Source organism: Amblyraja radiata, chromosome 4 (genome assembly GCF_010909765.2).
Source record: "Amblyraja radiata isolate CabotCenter1 chromosome 4, sAmbRad1.1.pri, whole genome shotgun sequence".
Classification (NCBI taxonomy): domain Eukaryota; kingdom Metazoa; phylum Chordata; class Chondrichthyes; order Rajiformes; family Rajidae; genus Amblyraja; species Amblyraja radiata.
Genome location: NC_045959.1, coordinates 17,860,007 through 17,885,654, shown reverse-complemented (window position 1 = coordinate 17,885,654; position 25,648 = coordinate 17,860,007). Strand labels below are relative to the sequence as shown.

Here is a 25,648-nt window from a genome sequence, read left to right as displayed (position 1 = left end):
CCTCCAAACCTTTCTTATCCAAAAGGTCCAACTGTGCCTTCCTTTGTTTCCCTTGCCCTTCATTTCCCACTTCCTTGTACCTCTTGCCCCATCCTCTTAGAAACATAGAAAATAGGTGCAGGAGGAGGCCATTCGGCCCTTAGAGCCAGCACCGCCATTCCTTTCCTCATGGCTGATCGTCCCCTATCAATAACCCATGCCTGCCTTCACCCCATATCCCTTGACTCCACTAGCCCCTAGAGCTCTATCTAACCCTCTCTTAAATCCATCCAGTGATTTGGCCTCCGCTGCCCTCTGTGGCAGGGAATTCCATAAATTCACAACTCTCTGGGTGAAAAAGTTTTTTCTCACCTCAGTCTTAAATGACCTCCCCTTTATTCTAAGACTGTGGCCCCTGGTTCTGGACTCGCCTAACATTGGGAACATTGTTCCTGCATCTAGCTTGTGCAGTCCTTTTATAATTGTATATGATTCTATAAGATCCCCCTCATCCTTCTAAACTCCAGTGAATACAAGCCTAGTCTTTTCAATCTTTCCTCATATGGCTGGCTCGCCATCCCAGGGATCAATCTCATAAACCTACGCTGCACTGCGTCAATCACAAGGATGTTTTTCCTCAAATTAGGAGACCAAAACTGTACACAATACTCACCAGCCCTATACAACTGCAGAAGAACCTCTTTACTCCTATACTGAAATCCTCTTGTTATGAAGGCCAACATTCCATTAGCTTTCTTCACTGCCTTCTGTACCTGCACCAACTTTCAGTGACCGGTGTACAAGGACACCCAGGTCTCGCTGTACCTCCCCCTTACCTAACCTAACCCCATTGAGATAATAATCTGCCCCTTTGTTTTTGCCGCCAAAGTGGATAACCTCACATTTTTCTATATTATACTGCATCTGCCACGCATCTGCCCACTCACTCAACCTGTCCAGGTCACCCTGCAACCTCCTAACATCCTCTTCACAGTTCACAATGCTACCCAGCTTTGTGTCATCCGCAAACTTGCTAGTGTTGCTCCTAATTCCCTCTTCCAAATCATTAATATATATGGTAAACAGTTGCGACCCAACACCGAGCCTTGTGGCACTCCACTTGCCATGCCTGCCATTCTGAAAAGGACCCGTTCAATCCTACTATTTGCTTCCGATCTGCCAACCAATTTTCTATCCATGTCAACACCCTACCCCCAATACCATGTGCTCTAATTTTAGTCACCAGTCTCCCGTGCGGGACCTTATCAAAGTCTTTCTGAAAGTCTAGATACATTACATCCACTGGCATCTCTTCATCCATTTTACTTGTCACATCCTCAAAAAATTCCAGAAGATTAGTCAAGCATGATTTCCCTTTCATAAATCCATGTTGACGGACTAATCCTTTTACTGCTATCCAAATGCCCCATTATTACCTCTTTAATAATTGACTCGAGCATCTTTCCCACCACCGAAGTCAGGCTAACTGGTCTGTAATTCCTTGTTTTCTCTCTCGCTCCTTTCTTGAAAAGTGGGATAACATTAGCTATCCTCCAATCCACAGGAACGGATCCTGAATCTATTGAACATTGGAAAATGATCACCAATGCGTCCACTATTTCTAGAGCCACCTCCCTGAGGACCCCGGGATGCAGATGCCTAGGGGATTTATCATCCTTCAGTCCAATTAGCTCACCCAATACTATTTTTCGCCTAATGAAAATTTATTTTCAATTCCTCTACCCCCTTAGATCCTCTGTCCTCCAGTACATCTGGGAGATTGTTTGTGTCTTCCTTAGTGAAGACAGATCCGAAGTACCTATTCAACTCTTCTGCCATTTTCTTGTTGACCATAATAATTTCACCCGTGTCTGCCTTCAAGGGACCCATATTTGACTTTGCTACTCTTTTTCCCTTAACATATCTAAAGAAGCTTTTACTGTCCTTTATATTCCTGGCCAGCTTCCCCTCGTACTTCATCTTTTCAGCCCGTATTGCCCGTTTTGTTTCCTTCTGTTGTCCTATGAAAGTTTCCCAATCCTCTAGCTTCCGGATACTCTTTGCTGTGTTATACATCTTTTCTCTTAGTTTTATTCTATCCCTAACTTCTCTTGTCAGCCACGGTTGCCTCCTACTCCCCTTAGAATCTGTCTTCCTTTTTGGAATGAAATGATCCTGCGTCTTCCGAATTATGCCCAGAAATTCCTGCCATTGCTGTTACACCGTCATTCCTGCTAGGATCCCTTTCCAGTCTACTTTGGCCAACTCCCCTCTCATGCCTTCATAGTCCCCTTTGTTCAACTGCATAACTGCCACTTCCGTTTAACGGTCTCCTTCTCAAATTGCAGATTAAAACTAATCATATTATGATCACTACCTCCAAGCGGTTCCTTTACCTCCAGTTCTCTTATCATATCTGGTTCATTGGACAACACTAAATCCAGAATTGCCGTTTCTCTGGTCAGCTCCATTACAAGCTGCTCTAAGAATCCATCTCGGAGGCATTCTACAAACTCTCTTTCTTGGGGGTCCTGAACCAACCTGATTTTCCCAGTCTACCTGCATATTGAAATCCCCCATCACCACAGTGGCATTACCTTTGTTACATGGCAGTTTTAACTCCTGCTGCAACTTACACCCTATATCCGGGCTACTATTTGGGGGTCTGTAAATAACACCAATTAGTGTCTTCTTGCCTTTACAATTTCTCAACTCAATCCACAGTGACTCTACCTCATCTGTCCCTCTGTCTTCCCTCGCAAGGGACTGAATTCCATCCCTCACCAGCAGCTACCCCCCCTCCTCTGCCCACCTGCCTGTCCTTTCTATAGGATGTATAACCCTGATCCTCCTGCAGCCACGTCTCAGTAATCCCCACAATGTCATATCTACCAACCTCTAACTGAGCCTCAAGCTCATCTACTTTACTTCTTATACTTCGCACATTCATATACAATACTTTTAATTCCTTACGCATCTCACCTTTCACATCGATCCCTATTACACTTGGCCATACTCTCCTATCCCTTTGTGAGCTTCCTTTCCCGTTAATTCTGGGGTCATTAACCATCCCTTTACACTCTTTCTCTTTAACAACATCCTCGACTATCCCATTTGACATCCCACCCCCCTTATTCAGTTTAAAACCACCCGTGTAGCAGTGGCATACCTGCCTGCCAGAATGCTGGTCCCCCACCTGTTAAGATGCAATCCGTCCCTTTTGTACAGTTCCCCTTTACTCCAAAACAGATCCCAGTGATCTAAGAATCTAAATCCCTGCCCCCTGCACCAGTTCCTCAGCCACACATTCAGGTCCCGTATCTCCCTGTTCCTGCTCTCGCCAGCAGGAGGAACTGGAAGCAAACTGGAGATAACAACCCCGGAGGTCCTGCTTTTCAGCATTTTTCCGAGCTCTCTAAAGTCACGCTGCAGAATATTCATCCCCTTCTTTCTGACATCGTTTATGCCAACATGCACTACCACTTCTGGCTGTTCGCCCTTGAGGATTTTCTGCACTCTGTCCGTGACATCCTGGATCCTGGCACCAGGAAGGCAACACACCATCCTCGAATCCCGTCTGTTGCCCCAGAAACCCCTGTCCGTACCTCTCACAATGGAGTCTCCAACTACAATGGCGTTGCCTGACGTTGGCCTCTTTGGTTTTGACTCAACAGCCCTTTTTGCTTCGTAAGCCAGTCCGCCGCTCAGTGTGATAACGTCTTCTGTCCCGACGGCTTCTAAGTGGGCGAACCTGTTCACAAGAGGTACAACACCCGGGGACCTTTGCATTCCCAGTTTCCCTCCATTTCTCACGTGATTTTTAAGTTTACCGCCCATAAATGCATGTTTTTTCCAGGGATATGAAAACTATATCATTTTTAACCTGTTTAAGAAGGAACTGCAGATGCTGGAAAATCGAAGGTGGACAAAAATGCTGGAGAAACTCAGTGGGTGAGGCAGCATCTATGGAGCGAAGGAAATGGGCAACGTTTCGGGTCGAAACCTGTTCTTAAATCTCGACAGCCACAGATTACTTAACTATTTGCAGGCAATTTAGGCTGACCAAGTATTAAATTCAAGAGTTGCTGTAGAAATTCTAGGCTGTAAAAACATTAGAAAATGTGTTTTAGAGATACTGAAATATTTACAGAACCAATGTTTTGAGATGTTAACACTTTCTGCAGTCACTGCAAACTGCATTGCAGATTTAATCAAGTATTTCTTGCTCTTTAATAACATAAATTAAAACACAAACATTGTGTTTCTTATGCTGATGGTCATTTTAAAACATCTGTGTCCTTTAGGAATAACACTTATCTCAATGGCACTCTGTGCAGATGCAGCTATTGGAAATGTACAAGAGAAAGCAATGAAATTGCACAATGGTTCAAATTCAGAAATGGTAGGTAACTTCAATTACTAACTGGTTGGCCTGTTATTTCAGTAGCTTTGTAACAGCATTACAGAGTACATCCTTTTCACTTTAATTAAAGATTATTAACTAATCTGTGTTCTGCATACTCTGCATTTTGTATTTTGATCAAGATGGTGCTTTGAAGTTGAAGCACCCAGTGTGGTTGGATTTTAAAATTGAATTTCTGCATAATGCTACAGATAATTTTATTTTAATGCACAATTCAACATGAACATATTGAATATAATATTGAACATAATATGAAAAGTTATTTTTCTGTGAAGGTTAATCACTAGACTAGGTTTGGCATGAATAGATGTCACAATAATGGGAGTGAAGCAAGAAATTGTCCATAGGGTGCAGAGAACGTGACACACTTGGAAAGAACATTGTCTGCAGTAATGTTCTTTGATAGGGTAGAGCACTGTGCAGTTCAGGCCACCACACTGTCGGAATGATTTGCTTATCATGAAGAGAGTGCAGAGGAGCTTCACCAGAATGTTGCCCAGGTTGGTGCCATTAGTAATGGGAAGAGATTAGATAGGCTGGACTTGCTTTCCCTGGAGCAAAAGAGGCTGAGGGGTGACCTTATAGAAGGATAAAAGATTATGAGAGATATAGAAAGGATAGATAAACAAAATATTTTTTCCCCTTGGTAGAGGTATCAAAACCAGGAAAGTATAGTTTTAAAGTGAGAAATTGAAGATTTAAAGACGATTTGAGAAGTTTTTTTATGCACAATTGTTGATATCTGAAACATGTTGTCAGACGAGGTGGTAAAATCAGATACAATTACTTCGTTAATGAGGCATTTTGATGACCCAAATGGGCATGGCATTGAAGGATGTGGGCAAATGAGATGAGTATAGAAGCAGTTAAGATTTATGCCACCAAAGTGCCAAACAAACACCAGGGGAGAATAAATGTCTACCCTTGTCATTTGTTGACAATACCAGATTCCCCATTATCAATGTCCTGCATCAACCTCATAAATACTGTTCTGATTAAAATCTAAAATGTTAAGGAAGGAACCGCAGATGGTGGTTTAAACCGAAGATAGGCACAAAATGCAGGTGTAACTCAGTGGGACAGGCAGCATCCCACTTAGCTACCCCAGTATTTTGTGTCTACAATTTAAAATGTTAACTGTTTCTATCTCTGACGTGCTGAACATCGCCAACATTTTCTGTTCTTATTTCATATGAATATTGTGGCTAAAACAGCAAGTCAAGGGGTGGTTATCCTTCAGAGATTGGCATCTCCTCACAACCCATACCTCTATATAGCAAATATCACGAGTTTGATGGAACACTTGCAAGGATGAATGCAGTTGCAACAATTCTCAGGAGGCCGATATCCAGATGAAACAGCCTGCTCAATTGCTACCCAATCCATCACCCAAACTACTCATTTCCCTCACTATCCCATACTAGGAGTGCAGTGTGTACCATCTGCAAATTGCACTGCAGTTATTCACCATGACTACTCTGGACCTCCCAAATCACTGCCAACAAGAAGCACAGGGTTTTTGGATGAATGAGATCACCATCATCTGTATATTCCCCTCCAAGTTGCATACCATTCTTTCATCATAGCGTGGGACGTCAGGGCGGCACAGCGGTAGAGCTGCTGTCTTACAGCGCCAGTGCCCCGGGTTCAATCAAAGCAATTTTTTACAGATTCTGGAAATAAAAGAAAGAAATACTGGAAACACTCAGCAGATTAAGCAGCTTCTGCGAGGGGGAAAATGGTTAATGTTTAAGTTTGAAAGTGTTTGAACGGAATCAGGAAATGTGAGAAATAACAACACAATAGTGCAGAAGGCATTGCTGGAGCTTTATAATCCTGACCACCAGTGTTATCTATGTGCAGTTTTCACATTCTCTATGACTGCTTGGGATTCGAAAGTCAAGTCAAGAGTCCGGAGATGCCACCTGTCCCGCTACGTTACTCCAGCATTTTGTGCCTATCTTCGGAGTAAACTGGTATCTGTAGTTCCTTCCTACACATTAGTTACCTTCTATTGATCATATTGTAATTTCTCAGCACATATTAATCAATATGTGACTCACCAGTTATGTGTAAATGTGTTCTACTGGTGAGAGTCATCTTCTTTATCCAACTTTTATAGGAAGGATCAACCATTACTTATCTCAGGGATTTCTTGCTAATATAAGAGTCATGTATTGAAAGGAAATTCGGATCAAACCATATATTTTAAGCAAGGTTCCAGGTGTTTGCCTTCTGGCACCTTTGTTGCCTCACATTTATCACTTGCACCGTTCTCCAGTTTGTATACCAGTATAAGTAACGGCTTTCATTTTGAACAGCTGCACATCCAGGATTGTTAATGTACATGTCTCCTCTTGTTCCTAGGTTTTATATTCCTATTCAATAGGTTTTGTGTATATATTAATGGGTTTGTTTTGTACCCGTGGACTGAGCCCTGCATTTGTCTTTTGTTCTCAGGTAAGTCTGCTTATCCATATATATTCTTAATGTCTGCCTTTAAATGTAGTTCAAAGAAAGTGAAATGTTTATGTTCATCCAATCGGACATTTTTGATTAAATGATTAAAACTGCTCCATCCATGTCACACTTAAAGTGCTTTGTGTTTCCAATTCTAGTTTGCTTGCATGCTGTATGATTAATGAACTAGATTCTGTGTACTAGTTTTCCTTATTTAGGATGTGTTCGTGTTGTTCTATTTTACCTTTTGGATAAAATTTGGCTGAACAAAGTGAAGTATATGAACCACTTTAAATCCAATGAATCAATTCTCCATTGTATTCCTCTTCAATGTCTTTCCAATTTACACACCTTTACTCTAGTGGGCAGGCAATGTTCTTCAGATATTACAGTTCTCGGGTGCTTTGCCAAAATGATAGTGTATTAAAAAATACAAAGCATCAAAGTTAAACAATCATTATCCTTGTCCATAAGAAAGCAGGAAATGAAGCTATTATTAGACCAATCAGATTAATGAGAATATGAAGTGTAGTTTCGAATCACTAATAAACAATTATATAGAAAGCTGTTCAGTTTAAAAACTGTACAGACAGGGAATTGTAACAGGTATCCCTGCCTCTTGTCTCATTGGGTGTTGTGGTACTGATCCATTGAAGGAAACTGTTGTACAATAAATTGTGAATCCACACAAATATTTAAATTCAAGTCAGCAATACTTCTTCATGCAATTTGATTTAATGTTATATTTCGGTGAGGGGGAAATTTGAGCCCAGAACAAACAGTGAGTAAAATCCGCCACTATGTTTAAATGAAGAAAGAAAATACCGTTGATGCTGGAAACAGGCCATGCAGTATCTGTCAAGCACGAATTCTGTTTATTTCACTATTGATGCTGCAGGAACTGCTGAACATTTCTGGTATTTTTGTTGTTTCTTGCACATTTCTCTGTGGAGTTTTTGTTTCGGCAAAAAGTTTCCCTTTTATGTTTGTGTGCCAATATGTATCAATACCTTAAAAATGCTTAGATTTACACAGTTCAAGAGGAAGAGGTAATGATCGATAATCCCTCTTATAAATGTTTTCTGCAACAATCCACTTGCAAGGATGCCATTACTTACTCTCAATTCCTCCATCTCTGCCACATCTGCCCCCAAGACGAAGCTTTCCACTCTTGGACATCCAAGATATCTTCTACCTTCAGTGAATGTAATTTCTCACTGGCTTTAATTCCTTGGTGATAAAAAATATCTCAGTCCCTGCTGAAGTCCAAAGTGCATTTTTATAGAACTGATATTTAAACATATGGTTACAAAACTGATTTAACCATATTTTTTTTAATAAAGTAGGTTGATAAAGGCAAGCTGGTACATTGAGCCTGTTTTATTCCAGCTTGTTCATTTTTGTACAGTATGCTCCCGATGGTTCAATTCCCTCCTGCCAGCTGTACAGATATACAGTCCAGTTGAAGTGGCACAATAAGGTTGTATTTTTTGCATGTTGAACATCATACCATTTTGTAATAAGTTTATAAGAAAAAAAATAAGACTGTTAGTACAATTTTCAGCATAACTGTTCACATGTGATTGTGGTCCATAACACACACTTCTGAAATTCAATTGTTGAATAATGGTTAATGACCCTTAATAAGACATCTCACAGGCTTTTCATATTTGCATTACGGTATCCGTGATTTTTTTTAAATCTTTTTTTAAATTTTTTTATTTAATTCTTTATTTCGAACAGAATAAAAGAATAAAAAGTAAGTGTGAAACGGCATACAAAAAACAAAACAAGAATATTTATAGGTGTCATAAACAATATCTATAAATAAATGAAATCATGTGTCCGAAAAGGAGCAGGAAGTAGGTATGTTGCAAAGCCTACCTGAAGCGTCGCTGAAAATCTGTCGCTGCGGGTGTGCGCGATTTTGGCGCCGTTTAGAGGGGGCGGGTTTAAAACGCGATTTTCTCTAGGCTGTTCCAATCGAAGATGTTCAGCCTAGTAAATTATTAACGAAAAATCGCTGAAAGATCCCGTCGCAAAAGCTATTATTAGTTTTAAAGGCCTTGAATAATAGTTATAGTAGTTTAAAAATCAATCTATAAACCCGCGACCACCAGCAACCGCAGGGTCTCATAAAGCAGACAACTGAAGGTAGGCTGTATATTTTTACATTAAAAAGGGCTTCTTAAGATCCCTTTATACAAAGTTTAATATTGCGAGTAGCTCATTTTGGGCCCATTATATCCAGCAGTATTTTTCTGGGCATTTGGGGGCACAAATCTACCGCAATGTGAACGTTCTAAACCAGCGCGTTCCACAGGGACCCACTGGAAAGCTGATTTAAAATGGGCATTTATTTACAGCAATTTTTATGCTTTATCTGATGGGATAAATTGCAGACTTGATTTTTAAAATCTCAAAATTTTGTAACATTGCTACAGGAAGAAGCCAAAGCTTATTAATTCCCACCCCTTATTCAATTGCTTATAATTATCTTATACAAATATAGCAGCTATATGTACACCATATATACACCAGCAGCTATATGTACACCAAATTATTTACATTTATACCCTAATCAAATATTTACAAAGCCATACAAAAAAGAAAAAAGAAAATTAAAAAACCTCATATACTATACAGTATCTTAGTCATACATACAACCCATCACCCTATAATCAACCTTCCCAATACAATCAGTATAACAAATATCCCACTCACAATCACCTATCCTCATCCCAATATCCTTTTAAACAAGTGTTTTTGTACATCTTTTTAAACTGAATTATGTTTGTGCTAAATTTTATCTCCTGTTCCAGACCATTCCACAAATTCACACCACAGATTGCTATGCACATACTTTTAAGAGTTGTTCAAATTGATCTCTGTGGATTTGTCTCAGCTAACTCACTTAAGGTTTCATTGGCAGTGTCCCTCATCTATTTTGCATTTCCAATGCCAGCTCCGTTCATTTCATTCTACCAACTGCGTTTATGATTCTTTTGTAGAAAAAAATGCTACACTAGGTAAGTAAAACAGAAAATGCTGAAAGCACTCAGCTGTGGAGAGATAAACAGAGTTAACGTTTCAGGTCGAAGGCCATTCATCAGACCTGGGGAAAAGAAAATAAGCTAGTTTTAAATTGCAAGAGAAAGGAGGAGGCATGGATAGGACAAAGGGATAAGAAGTGGCCAGGATTGTCATGGGGGTAACTTGTAAATAGGTTTATTAGGCGAAAGGTTAGAGAGATCTGCTGGAGCTATCCTACTGTAGCTATATATTTCTTAACTTTCATGTTTCTTTGTCTGTATTCTCACCCTCCAGGCTGTACCCTCAATTCATATCTCTTATGCTCCTTTGTTTAGTTTAGAGATACAGCATGGAAAAGGGTCCGTTAGCCCACACACTCCATGTTAACCCGTTCATATTAGTTCAGTGTTATCCCACTTTATCATCCACTTCCTACACACTAGAGGCAGTTTACAGAGGACAATTAACCTACAAACCACTCATCATTGGGATATGGAGGAATCGGGAAACCCCGGGAGGAAATCCAACAGTCAGGATCAAGCCTAGGTCTTTAGCGCTGTGAGGCAGCAGCTCTACCAGCTATGTCTCTCTCTATCCAATGCCAATAGCATATCAACCATGTAATATAGTTTACTGATTAGCTCCATGGCAACCCTGGTCTCACCTTATCGGAGTTACTCCCTTTCTCCTAATCACCTCCCCACTTCTCTGCAGTTTAAACTTATAACATGTTTGCTTTCATTCCCAGCTCTATTGAACCGAGATCAAGGTGAAATGTTAACTGATTCTCTTTCTGCAGATGCTGTCTACTCGCCCGAGTGTTACAGCATTTTCTGTTTTATTTCAGATTTACAGCATTTGCAGTTTTTGCTTTTCAAATAATTGGTAAATGCTTTTATCACACTGCTGTAAACTAGGATGAGGATTAATGCTTCCCTGACCCCAATGAATCACCTTATTGCACGATATTCACTCCTTACCATCTCACCCACAACTTTTAATAATGTAGTTATAGGTTCCACAAATGCTTCAGCATCCCATCAATGCATACAATTTCTATTCCTTCGAATCCATAACCTTAAGCCTATTTTGCAATTCGATAATGTACTGTACACTCATTTACCAAGAATTACAAAGAAAAAAAGAGGAAAATTGTGAGCAATTTTGGGCACCATATCTGAGGAAGGATGTGCTGGCTCAGGAGAGGGTCCAGAGGAGGTTTACAAGAATGATCCCAGGAATGAGTAGGTTAACCTATGATGAGTGTTTGTCGGCACTAAGCCTGTACTCACTGGAGTTTAGAAGAATGAGGGGGGACCTCATTGAATCATACAGAATAGTGAAAGGCTTGGATAGAGTGGAAGTTGGAGAGGATGTTTCCACTAGTGGGAGAGTCTAGGACTGGAGAACATAGCTTTAGAAATAAAGGATGTTCTTTTAGGAAGGTGATGAGGAAACATTTCTTAGTCAGCAAGTGGTGAATCTGTGGAATTCTTTGCCACAGAAGGCTGTTGAAGCCAAGTCAGTGGATATTTTTAACATTTTTAGGAGATAGATAGATTTTTGATTAGTACAGGTCTCAGAGGTTATGGGGAGAAGGCAGGGGAATGGGGTTCGGAGGGTGAGATAGATCAGCCATGACGTAGACTGTGTTTAAGGGCAGTTTCGGAATACAACTCACCCTAATATCAAAAATATTTTTACTCCAGATGACTAGCATTCCTAACCTACAAGGGAGGTGGTTTTAAATGCACTTTAGTAACCCTATGCAGCATGTAAATAGCTTAGCACCTTCATGGGCCAAAATTACAATCTATATCTGCGCAAGCAGTTTTTAAATGTTCCTAAAGGAAGGGAGATATGGAATATATTTTCCTTTGTACTGACCCTCTCCCACCGCACCCTCTAATTTACAGTTAAGTTTTGCCTTGTACCTCGTCAGTAAGTACAGTGCCCTCCATAATGTTTAGGAAAAAGACCCATCATTTCTTTATTTGCCTCTGTACTCCACTATTTGAGATTTGTAATAGAAAAAAATCACATGTGGTTAAAGTGTACATTGTCAGATTTTAATAAAGGCCACTTTTATACATTTTCGTTTTACCATGTAGAAATTACAGCAGTGTTTATACAAAGTCCCCCCCATTTCAGGGCACCATAATGTTTGGGACACAGCAATGTCATGTAAATGAATGTAGTCATGTTTAGTATTTTGTTGCATATCCTTTGCATACACTGACTGCACAAAGTCTGCGATTCATGGACATCACCAGTTGCTGGGTGTCTTCTCTGGTGATGCTCTGCCAAGCCTATGTTGTTGCAGCTATATTTAGCTTATGCTTGTTCTGGCGGCTAGTCCCCTTCAGTTTTCTTTTCAGCATATAAAAGTCTTCTACGGACAGTGGTCACTGACAAATCCCCACCTGACACCTGTAGAGTGTTTCTGATCTGTCAGATAGGTGTTTTAGGGTTTTTCTTTATTATAGAGAAGATTCTTCTGTCATCAGCTGTGGGGGTCTTCCTTGCCCTGCCAGTCTCTTTGCTATTGGTAAGCCTAAGTTTTGGCTGATGTCTCTAACAGTTTTATTCTTGGTTCTCAGTCTCATAATGGCTTCTTTGACTTTCATTGGCACAACTTTGGTCCTCGTGTTGATAAACAGCAATAACAGTTTCCAAAGGTGATGGAAAGACTGGAGGAAAGACCAGGTGCTGAGAGCTTTCTTATACCTGCATGAAGGAGGCAATTAAACACACCTGTGAAGCCATGTGTTCTGAACATTATGGTTCCCTGAAATGGGGAGACTGTATAAGCACTGCTGTAATTTCTACATGGTGAAACCAAAATGTATAAAAATTGCCTTCATTAAAATCTGACAATGTGCACTTTAATCACGTGTGATTTTTTTTCTATTACAAATCTCAAATTGTGGAGTACAGAGGCAAATAAATAAATGATGGGTCTTTGTCCCAAACATGGAGGGCACTGTTTGCTTCCTGTTATATTGCCACTATTAAATTCAACATTTACCCAGTTTCTTGCGGGGTTTTTTGAGGCTCATTTTCTCTGAATTGCTACTATCCTCAATCAAATAATGCTTGAGACTTGATATCAATGAATCAATAATTACTAACTTATCTGGTCTGGTAAAATTTTGAACACTGTTAATATATGTATTACAAATCTTTTTTTTTCAGATATCAGTGCCGGTTGCTTTGATTTCCATGCGAAGGGCAAGAATTAATACAAATTAGTTCATTGACTTAGCTTGGAAATTTTACTCTTCCAAAGACTAATGCTTTACAAGCTTTCAAGTTACTTAATGGCCAGTGTCACAGTTTAACATTGTAGAAAATTTCCTGACTCTGTGTAGTTTGACATCATTAATGGCCTGTAATTTTTGGTTTCCATATTTGTTTTACAGCATCCAATGCAGACCTATGGATATGCATTTATGCTTTCATTGACGGGATATTTTGGAATTTCCTTCGTACTAGCCTTGATAAAGCTTTTCGGTGCACTAGTTGCTGTAACAGGTAATATGCAATTCATATTTGTATTCACTATTAAGGTTTACTACAATGTCAAATTGGTTGAAAATGTTAGATTGAAGCCTGCCAGCCAGTTGTAATTGTAAGCAAAAGCTTACTAAACTAATTTTTTCTCCTTAATTAAGGTTACACACGACAAACTGAAACTAATGGTAAAATAGGTCAAAATAAGCAAAAAGACAGACTGGCTTGGCGATTGCTTCGCCCAACACCTCCGCACCAAGCGCAGGCTTGGCGATCGCTTCGCCCAACACCTCTGCACAGTTCGTATTAACGAACCCGATCTTCCAGTGGCTCAGCACTTCGAGTTCCCATTCCGTATTTGACCTTTCTGTCCTGGGCCTCCTCCATGGCCAGAGTGAGTCCCACCGCAAATTGGAGGAGCAGCACCTCATATTTCACTTGGGTAGTTTACACCCCCAGCGGTATGAACATTGACCTCTCCAATTTCAGGTAGTTCTTGCTTTCTCCCTCCTTCCCCTCCCCTTCCCAGCTCTCCAACTGTCTCCGCCTCTTCCTTTCTTCTTCCTGCCCCCCGATCCCCACATCAGTCTGAAGAAGGGTCTTGAGCCGAAACGTCACCTACTCCTTCGCTCCATAGATGCTACCTCACCCGTGAAGTTTCTCCAGCATTTTTGAGTACTTTCATAGAAACATAGATAAACATAGAAAATAGGTGCAGGAGGAGGCCATTCGGCCCTCTGGGCCAACATCGCCATTCATTGTGATCATGGCTGATCGTCCCCTATCAATAGCCCGTGCCTGCCTTCTCCCCATATCCCTTGACTCCACTAGCCCCTAGAGCTCTATCCAACGCTCTTAAATCCATCCAGTGATTTGGCCTCCACTGCCCTCTTTAGCAGGGAATTCCATAAATTCACAACTCTCTGGGTGAAAAAGTTATTTCTCACCTCAGTCTTAAATGACCTCCCCTTTATTCTAAGACTGTGGCCCCTGGTTCTGGACTCGCCCAACTATTAAGGTTGCAAAGTGGTGGTTGCTAGTCATCAGTTTTACATTTCTGTGTATTGCAACCCATCAAGAATTTTATTTATCCGTTTAGTTTTCACCAGGATAGAAAATCTATATATTACTAAAACTCTCATCTTGTCTGTGTGTGTGCCCGTCCTGCCCTGAATTACGCCAAAACGGTACACGATTGCACTACAACAATGGACCTTACCATTGTCCTGTGGTGCGGTGTGTCAAGTTTGTTTCAGATTGATGGTATATTTTACGTTATTCACATTTTCTACTTTACAAAACCCCACTTTGAGAAAAATGACGAAGTTGCAGTGGCAGTTACAGCTATGACATCACAATGGAATCTCATTTACATAAACTGCCCATGAGCAGTGCTCCACCCGACAATGACATCACAATGGGATCTCATGTACACGAACTGCCCATGAGCAGTGCTCCAGCCCACAATGACATCACAATGGGATCAGCAGCTTCCACCTCATGGGGGGTAGGGAGGGGAGAGGGGTAATGGAGGGAGGGAGGGTGTGAGATTTTATTTTAAAAAAATCAATTTTACTCAAATTCGTGGGGGGAGGTTTCATTTACAGAAAAACCTTGTGGTTTTCATTGGGGGGGGGAGGTGGAATAGGGGAAAGGTTTCATTTACAAACAAAAATCCCAGAATTTTCCTTGTGGGGGGGGAGATGAGCGCCGACGCTCACCTCCACACCGCACGTAGGGACAATTGATTGGCTCCAGGGAGCACCAACTGAGGGTAGAGGGAAGGAGAGGGAGGGAGAGGTGAGGGAGGGAGTGGGGAAGGGGAGGAGGAGACATTTTATTTAAACATTGTGTTCAGTGAGGGAGTGAGATTGAGGAGTGGGGGAGCATGGAGATAGATGTAAAGGATGGGGGTAGGGAGGGGAGAGGGGTTATGGAGGAAGGGAGGAAGTGACTGAGGGTAGGGGAAAGGAGAGGGAGGGAGTGGTGGGTGAGGGTAGGAGGAGAGGGTGGGTGAAGAGGATGGGGAGGGAGTGCCGGAGGTTGAGGGGAAATGAGCCGTGCCTGCACAGTTGGGGGCTGTGGGTGAATGGTGAAATAGTGCATTGGGGGAACAGGTTGAGTTGGGGGAGCGGGTGAGTGGTGGAATATTGCACTGGGGAAACGGGGCCCAACGGGTCCCAACGGGTCCCACTTGGCCTAGTAATACTCAAAATGTCATCTGTTCTGCACAATGTGAATTACCTTCTATGAAATAAAAGCGAGTCCTCTCAACCTAAAGTCCCACTGCCTACCATTAAATATATGGAATATGCAGCCTTTGCTATGTTGCCAGTTAGTGATATTTGTTGATTGATCTAATAGTCTGTTCAATATTCCTGATTATCTACTCAATACTGGTTAATTATGATAAACCAAAGGTCAAGCTGTGTGTTATAAGCTAGTGCCAGTTGTTATTTACTGTTTAGTGCTAGAAATAAAGACCAAACCAAAATGTTGGCCAATGAATGACTGGAAACAATTTGCATCCACAATGAGTTTCTATTGGTTCACATAACCACTAAATATCTTAGAAGGATACTGATGCTGTTTGAAATCAAATCTGTTCAAAGGCATATTTGGCTGGGGAAAAAAAATCCAAATAGTGAGGGGGAATATTTTTTTTTAGTTTCCTACATGTGGCCAAGTTAGAAGTTAGTCATTTATGTATAATAACAAAGAGGCTGCTCATGCTTACCATATCTTCCATCATTAATATAGCCTACTCTCCAATAGTTAGATACATTTAATTCTAAATTCTTTGTTCCACGTTTGATATTTGTAGTCTTGGTTCTGGATATGGTTCGAGTTAGCCCAAGTGATTGGAAGAGGAGAGGAGACGTGGAAACGTATTGTCATACATTTCCGACACAAAGCTTTCATTTTGAAATTGTGCCACTTGATTTAATCGAAGGTTTGGAGAATGTGAAAGAGTCTTATTAGCTGACGAGGAAGTGGTGATTCTTTAATTCAGGACAATCCCACAAGGCTATATCTTCCTTATGAGGAAATGCATTTTGGTGCAATCTTTGATCTGTGAATCAAAATATGTTTATTATATTACATGAAATTCAGAGGCCCGTGCATTAATTAAGACATCTCAACACGTCAAACATTAGCTTGAAAATATTTTTGTCTAATCGTACTGCTCTTGTTTAAAATGACACATCGGCAGATCTTCCATTTAAAAGTTGGTCAATCTGCTCAGATTTGCTGGCTTTAAAACATCTAACTGAACGGGATACCTCAGCACAGGCTGAAACAGTAGTTAACATCCAGGTGCCTGGACAGCTGTGCTATGGCAGTCAACTCTTCGTTGAAATCAAGAGAACAAATTTCTTAAAAGTCTCGGCTCTTGGCCTGGGAAATCTGCCTCAGAACCATTTTTGACAGCAGTTCCATTGAAATAAATTAGAGGAAACGTACTAGAAGAATGGCATGAAGCTTTTTATTTGATTTATTTGGTTTTCAAGTGTGTGGAATGTTTTAGCTTTTCTTTAGAATAATAGAACTTTTAATTGTTTTTGTTGTATTTTATTCTAATTGTTAATGTTTTGGGATATTTGTGAATGTCAAGAGCACATACAATTTAAACAATCTCCAACAGCCATTCTGGGAGTGCGGCCTGCTACTTGCATTCTTGAGAAGCCCTGCATAATGTTGTGCCTAGCTGATCATCAGCTCCCAAAGGAACATTGCAAAGACCACCCTGATACAAGAGCAAGTGATTTGTGACCTTATCTATGCCATTAGTCTGTTGAAAATGCAGGCAATTTAATAACCATATAACAATTACAGCACGGAAACAGGCCATCTCGGCCCTACAAGTCCGTGCCGAACAATTATTTTCCCCTAGTCCCATCTACTTGCACTCAGACCATAACCCTCCATTCCTTTCCCATCCATATACCTATCCAATTTATTTTTAAATGATAAAATCGAACCTGCCTCCACCACTTCCACTGGAAGCTCATTCCACACAGCTACCACTCTCTGAGTAAAGAAGTTCCCCCTCATGTTACCCCTAAACTTCTGTCCCTTAATTCTGAAGTCATGTCCTCTTGTTTGAATCTTCCCTACTCTCAATGGGAAAAGCTTGTCCATGTCAACTCTATCTATCCCTCTCATCATTTTAAAGACCTCTATCAAGTCTCCCCTTAACCTTCTGCGCTCCAGAGAATAAAGACCTAACTTATTCAACCTTTCTCTGTAACTTAGTTGCTGAAACCCAGGCAACATTCTAGTAAATCTCCTCTGTACTCTCTCTATTTTGTTGACATCCTTCCTATAATTGGGTGACCAAAATTGTACACCATACTCCAGAATTGGTCTCACCAATGCCTTGTACAATTTTAACATTACATCCCAACTCCTATACTCAATGCTCTGATTTATAAAGGCTAGCATACCAAAAGCTTTCTTTACCACCCTATCTACATGAGATTCCACCTTCAGGGAACTATGCACAGTTATTCCTAGATCCCTCTGTTCAACTGCATTCCTCAATTCGTTACCATTTACCATGTACGTCCTATTTTGATTTGTCCTGCCAAGATGTAGCACCTCACACTTATCAGCATTAAACTCCATCTGCCATCTTTCAGCCCATTCTTCCAAATGGCCTAAATCTCTCTGTAAACTTTGGAAATCTACTTCATTATCCACAACACCCCCTATCTTAGTATCATCTGCATACTTACTAATCCAATTTACCACACCTTCATCCAGATCATTGATGTACATGACAAACAGTGGACCCAACACAGATCCCTGAGGCACCCCACTAGTCACCTGCCTCCAACCTGACAAACAGCCATCCACCATTACTCTCTGGAGTCTCCCATTCAGCCACTGTTGAATCCATCTTGCTACACCTGCATTTATACCCAACAATTGAACCTTCTTAACCAACCTTCCTGAGGAACCTTGTCAAAGGCCTTACTAAAGTCCATATAGACAACATCCACTGCTTTACCCTCATCAATTTCCCTAGTAACCTCTTCAAAAAATTCAAGAAGATTAGTCAAACATGACCTTCCAGGCACAAATCCATGTTGACCGTTCCTAATCAGACCCTGTTTATCCAGATGCTTATATATATTTTCTCTAAGTATCTTTTCCATTAATTTGCCCACCACTGAAGTCAAACTAACAGGTCTATAATTGCTAGGTTTACTCTTAGAACCCTTCTAAAACAATGGAACAACATGCGCAGTACGCCAATCCTCGGGCACTATTCCCATTTCTAATGACATTTGAAGTATTTCTGTCATAGCCCCTGCTATTTCTACACTAACTTCCCTCAATGTCCTAGGGAATATCCTGTGAGGACCTGGAGACTTATCCACTTTTATATTTTTCAAAACTGTCAGTACTTCCACTTCTTTGAATCTCATAGTATCCATAGCTACTCTACTTGTTTCCCTTACCTCACATAATTCAATATCCTTCTCCTTGGTGAATACAGAAGAAAATAAATTGTTCAATATCTCCCCCATCTCTTTTGGCTCTGCAGATAGCTGTCCACTCTGACTCTCTAATGGACCAATTGTATCCCTCGTTATCCTTTTGCTATTAATATAGCTGTAGAAACCCTTTGGATTTACTTTCACCTTACTTGCCAAAGCAACCTCATATCTTCTTTTAGCTTTTCTAATTTCTTTCTTAAGATTCTTTTTACATTCTTTATACTCCTCAAGCACCTCATTCACTCCATGCTGCCTATAATTATTGTAGATCTCTCTCTTTTTCCGAACCAAGTGTCCAATTTCCCTTGAAAACCAGGGCTCTTTCCAATGTTTTCTTTAGACTTTAGAGATACAGCCATGGAAACAGGCACTCGGCCCACCAAGTACATGCCGACCAGTGATCCACATACACGAGCACTATCCTACACTAGAGGGACAATTTACAATTTTACCAAAGCCAATTAACCTCTAAACCTATACATCCTTGGAGAGTGTGAGGAAACCGGAGCACCCAGATAATACCCATATCATCACAGGGAGAACATACAAACTCCTTACAGACAGCACCCATAGTCAGGATTGAACCTGGGTCTCTGGTGCTGTAAAGCAGCAACTCCACCGTTGCGCCACTGTGCAGCCTCTTCATTTAGTTCAATAGAGGTATGAATGCAGGGGAAATTGTACTTTTTCCCCCATTTCAAACACTCTCAGTCTTAGGTACAACACAGACAGATAGCAGTCCTCCCCGATAATACGCATTATTCCCAACCTCAGATGAATACAGTTTGTTCATTACTGATATATTTTTCCTCATTTATCATACTAGTATTTGAGTGGGGTTGGCAGTTTTGTATTTTAGTTCCTTTTCCCTAATAAAAATGAACTGCATCAAATCTTCACACATTCATTTAGAAAGACCCTCAAAATTAACCAAAAGCAGAATCTAGTTGTTATCGGACATACATTTGAATCTCAGCTTAAAATGCTAGGATATGTCATACAGCGCCCAGATCAATTGTTTTACACTCGTCCCTTTTTCTCCAACCTAGAGCAAACAATATCCCATTTATATCATGGTCTGAAGAAGGGTTTCGGCCCGAAACGTCGCCTATTTCCTTCGCTCCATAGATGCTGCTGCACCCGCTGAGTTCCTCCAGCAATTTTGTGTACCTTATATCATAGTATGATTTGCCTGGATCATTCACAACTTAAAAGCTTTTCATCGTATCTTGGTACATAGGACATTAACAAACCAATACCATTATCTAGATCTCTGGAAGTCATTTGTATAGCGTGGGGCATAACATTAAAAATTTTACCGAATGTAAATAATATAAAGGATTGGAGCTCAGGTATTGAGAAAGCCAGTTGAAATCTATATTTTCTGTAAATCCAAAGTCATTTTAATACTCCTTCAGCTTTAAGAAATGAATGAAAGAATAAGTGTTCACAGTCATGACCTGATTCTGCACATTCTTTTATGTTATATTCAGTCTTTGTTGAAGATACAGCTGATTAAAAGTAATGACAGCTGTGGATAAACAGGGACAATTAGAAATTCTGCATTCTGATCTTAAATTAATTTGATCTTGTAAATAGAAAAATAAAATATACAAAGGTATAAGCGCACAATTAGAGTACATTGAAGTGTTTTAGATTTGGGCACCTTAATATAGAAAAGATGTTGAAGAGATGGCATTAGTGTATAACTGTACTGGGGTAATTAATAGAACTGACAGCCAATAAATCTCTTGGACGTGATAACCTACATTTTGGTTTTGACGGTGTAGAATGTAGATGTGGAAGGTGAACTCATTGTATTCTTCCAAAAAAGAACTCCCACAGCTTGGATGATAGAAAACATACCCCACTATTTAAAAGGAAGGGGAGAGAAACTAGAGAATTATTGATCATTTAGTCTGGCATCATGAATACATATAATGCAGGCATCTATTTGTTGGAAACTAATAATAGGATTGAGCAGATACAGAACGTATTTATGAATGAAGATTATGTTTATCAAATGTGTTGACATTTTTAGTGATACATGTGGTGTACATGGACTTTCAAAAACCTTCAATGAACTGCTTCACAAGAGATTATTAATGTTAGAGTCAGTCTTATTAAGAATAATATACATATGGATTAAGGCTTAGTTAATGGACAGAAAGTGGATTAGGAATAAACAGGTTATTTTCATTTTGGGAAACTGACCGATGGACTGCCGCAGAGATCGGTACTGGAGCCCCAGCTGTTCACAGTTTATATCAGTGATTTGGATGAGAGAATCAAATGTAATATATTGAAGTTTGCTGAGGATACAAAACTAGTTTGCAATGTGATGATGTAGCAGAGAGCCTTCAGAGCAATATAAACAACCTAAGTGAATGGGCAGGTGGGTGTAGTGTGGAAATATGTAACGTCATCCAATTTGGAAGGAATAAAACAAAACATATTATTTTTTAAATGAAGAGAGATGGAGAGGTGTTGTTCAAAGGGCCCTGAATCTTGTTGGATACCAGTGAGGTTGCATCTGGACAACAGTCTGGTCCTCCTACTTAAAGAAGCAGATACATGTGATAGATGGAGGACTGTAAGGGTTCACCAAGTGGATTCCTTGGTTGTGGAACGTTCTTGTGAGGAGAAATTCAGTAGGCTTGGTCTATACGCATTAGAATTTGTAGAATCACTGATGATCTCATTCAAATGCATAAAATTTTCAAGTTAATGTGTAAGTTGATTTTTCCTTGCTGCAATGCCTGGAACTAGAAGGCATCTTCCCAAGGTGAGAGTAGGGCTTTCAAACAGAGATGAGAATAAATGGTTTGCTCCAGGGAGTAATGAATCTCTCCAAGAAGCTGTAAAGCCTCTGCCTCTTGAGTGTATTAAAGGCTGTGATCAATAAATGTTAAAATGTTAAGGTAATCATCGGATGCCTGTACTGAGGGATCAGTCATGATCTTACTGAATGTTGAAACAGGGTTCAGGGGCCAAATGTCCTACTGCTGCTTCGATGTATTATTGAAGCCATAGCACCCTAACCATAGCTGGCATAACCTCTTTGGTTCAATGGTGGCACTCTTGTTTCTGGAATATGGATTCAAGTCTCGCGTCTAAAATTTGATCTGAAAAATGGCATTCAAATGCAATATCAAAGAATATGGAAATTGTAATTTTAACCTGCAACTGTCAACTAGGATACCTTCTGAGTCTCAGGTGGAAGTAAAATATGGCATGGCACTCTTTTGAAAAAGAAACTGCAGATGCTGGTTTATACCAAAAATAGACACAAAATGCTGAAGTAACTCTGCAGGTCAGGCAGCAAAAAATGGACGTGACGTTTCGGGTTGGGACCCTTCCGCAGACTGCGTTATATAGTGTTATACTGGCCAGTATTTTTTTTCAGTCAACATAAAAATGGTTTATCTATGTCTATCATATTCTCCTTAGTGGTAGATTGCAAATTGGCTGTCATGTTTCCAGTTTTACAGTCGTGATCACACTTCAACAAATGATCTATTAGTGTTTTGGGAAATTATGTAAGTTATTTTACTGTGTTGTGGTTCTTTAATCATAGAGTATAACTAATAGTCATCTTCACTACAGAGTTTGAAATAGATTATGTCTGCTTTTATAATTGGTATGCTATTTTGGAAAAATAAATAATTTTCTGGCAAGCTGTTTAGAGAGTTATTCATTCACTATACCATCGTGAATGTATCTTTTTTTGCTAATTAACTATAAATATATTGGTATTTATTAATTTCTCGAGGAAACATTTAGAACATTACGTTTTTTTTGATGAATTAAGATGCTCCATGTCCTTAATAGAGATAAACATCTATTTTTTTCTTTGCAGTAACCACTGGAAGAAAAGCAATGACAATGTGCCTTTCATTTCTCATCTTTTCCAAGCCTTTTACCTTTCAGTAAGTAAATCTTCTTTTTATGTACAAAAGTGGCACATTTGATATATGAGATCTCAGACGTGCTAATGCAGTCTAATATCAAAGCTGACGTTCTTCCCACACCACTCAAACAACTCAAATAGGTATATTATTTCTGGCAGAGCAGTATGTACGATGGTTAACATTGCCCATGTTTATTTTGTTTTCATAGATAGTCCTACTTTTTTAATTTTTCAATGTTTCTCAGTAAGGTTCCCTTCTCTAGGGAAGCATTCAAAACATCACTTGTAACATTTTACATTTTGAGAATGAAAGTCTACTTCTTGCTGCCAACCAACAAATCAAGTCAACTTTATTTGTCACATACACATACAAGATGTGCAGTGAAATGAAAGTGGCAATGCCTGCGGATTGTGCAAAAACAACAGACAGACTAGAACAGAACCAGTATTTACATTTTAGAAAAAATAATTTAAAAAAGACACAACACAACAGTGAATTAGTCCCTGGTGAGGTAAGAGTTTACATTCCTGATGGCCTGTGGGAAGAAACTCCGTCTCATCCTCTCTGTTTTCACAGCGTTTCAGCGGAGGCGTTTGCCTGACTTTAGCAGCTGGAACAGTCCGTTGCTGGGGTGGTAGGGGTCCCTCATTATGTTGTTGGCTCTGGATCTGCACCTTCTAGTGTATAGGTCCTGCAGAGGGGTGAGTGTAGTTCCCGTAGTGTGGTCGGCCGAATGCACTACTCTCTGCAGAGCCTTCCTGTCCTGGGCAGAGCTGTTCCCAAACCAGATTAAGGTGTTGCCGGACAAGATGCTTTCTGCAGCCCCAGAGTAGAAGCACTGAAGGATCCTCAGAAAGACTCTCGCTGCTCCCCTTCTGTGATTCCTCTTGCTCTCCACCTCTACGGATCGCTTTGATTTATAGTTTTTACACTTTACCCTACCATATCTCTAGTCTCCCCCTCCCGTAACTCAGTCTGAAAAAGGGTCTCAACCCAAAACGTTACCTATTCCTTTTCTCCAGAGATGCTGCCTGTCCCACTGAATTGCTCCAGCATTTTGTGTCCATCTTGCCAATTTAAAAATTGTCCCATTGTATTTGGACTCTTCATCATATTTGGCTGGATAGTTCTTGTCAACTTTATATTTTTCTCACAAATTAAAAGCAGTCTAACTTGTATAACCTGTGCTCCTAACACAAATTATTGATAAATGGAATCAGCTTTGATGCTCAAAGTCATGCAATTTAATTCTATGACCAATAGCTTGTGGAGCAGCCATATATCCCTTTAAGATTTGTAATTTGTCCCTTGTTAACAACATCCAGTATAAAAGTCTTTATTATGTCTTGAATTAAACACACTGCTGAATTTGTAAATTTAGCCCACTATAACCCCTGAACCTATTGAATGGCATGTTATAACAACTATTATAGTTGTTATGTTGCCCTTTTAATTTATCTCATATAAATTTATTTAAATGGAATTATGTTACTCTTATCATTCTATGGACACTAAAAAAGACTATGGTTGTAGTATGTCTGTACAGCAGCTTCAGGATCTCATTGGTGATAGATTATCACAGAGAGAATTAGACCACAAACAGTTGATGTGGATTCATTAATATATGACCACTAAATAGTTTTCCTCCATTCTGACCATGTATTTGTCCTCACTAATAACATCATCCTCTGCTATTTTTATTTTGTTTTCTTTCCCTCATCCCACTCTATTCATTTTGGAAGAACTTACAAATGGTTGTCACACATTTATTCATTTTTATTTTTTTACTTTTTTATTACTGTCAGTTGATTACAGTAAATTGCGAGGCTACTCAGAGAGATACAAATGAATCAATTTTTAATGTATTTTTCTAATGTAATAATACAGAAATATTACTGTCAGGTAAGTGGTGCTCACTGACATTGATAGGGTGTTACTGATATCAAAGTTTCAACTGTCTGGTGGATCATTAGAAGTTCTACATTACTAATTATATATTTTTATTTCTCTTCAAGCTATATATGGTCAGGTCTTCTGGTCCTAATTGGAATCCTCCTGAATATTTACAGCAAAAATAAGGACAGAATTAGGCTGCCTTCACTGTGTAACGTTTGGAATATAATTCAGAAAAAACAAACAAGCTCACTGTCCCAGATGGTGTAGATCCTATACTGGTTTTCACTTCTGACATGATTGAGCAAAGCCGTCACTGGGTGGCCTTGACAGGACATTCTGCAGAAGTGCACTTGTGATGTATGCCCATTACTAATACAACCGATGATGTTAGTTGGATGATAAAACAGACTTAATCAATCGTACGAATTGTACACATGTGGTAAAGGGAACAATGCAAGGTTTGGACAATGTTTACCATAAATATCACAATGATTGTTTGCTAATAATGTGTACAAAATTCCAGATTTATAAATTGCAATTCTCTCACTTGCTCCCTCTGTACTTTGTTCTTCATTTGAATTCTGAGCAGTGGCCTGTGGTTTTTAAGATTTGTAAATGAATCAAATATGTGTTTTGCTTTAGATTTTCTTCAATGGAAATTACAAACTGGGATCAATTATGGCTAAATGTGTGTGTGTGTGTTTTTTTTCATCACATGTGTGTGCAGTTTAATTGAAGTAATTATAGTATAGTAGTAATTGTTATTTATCATGATTGTACAATTATATATATATCGTAACTATATCATTTAATGCACATTTTCCAAATGCATGTCTCGCTCTTGATCAATTTGCATCAAAAATTGTATATATTTATATTATATATATATATTTGCCTTTTAAGTATTTTTGATGCAAATTGATTGT

The 25,648-nt window shown here is 39.6% G+C and overlaps 1 protein-coding gene across 2 annotated transcripts in view; it reads left to right on the top strand.

The window, feature by feature from the left end:
* The window catches only part of slc35b3 (solute carrier family 35 member B3), a 39,743-nt gene extending 14,334 nt beyond the window's left edge, over positions 1-25,409 (top strand). The window contains exons 5-9 of one of the 2 annotated variants that reach the window (XM_033019033.1): positions 4,284-4,381; positions 6,770-6,862; positions 13,318-13,429; positions 22,775-22,844; positions 24,842-25,409. In XM_033019033.1, coding sequence (XP_032874924.1) covers positions 4,284-4,381; positions 6,770-6,862; positions 13,318-13,429; positions 22,775-22,844; positions 24,842-24,989 — 521 coding nt within the window. In that variant the 3' untranslated portion in view covers positions 24,990-25,409. The remainder of the gene's footprint in view (positions 1-4,283; positions 4,382-6,769; positions 6,863-13,317; positions 13,430-22,774; positions 22,845-24,841) is intronic. The other variant, XM_033019034.1, reaches the window with a different exon arrangement.
* The last annotated feature ends 239 nt before the right edge of the window (positions 25,410-25,648 follow it).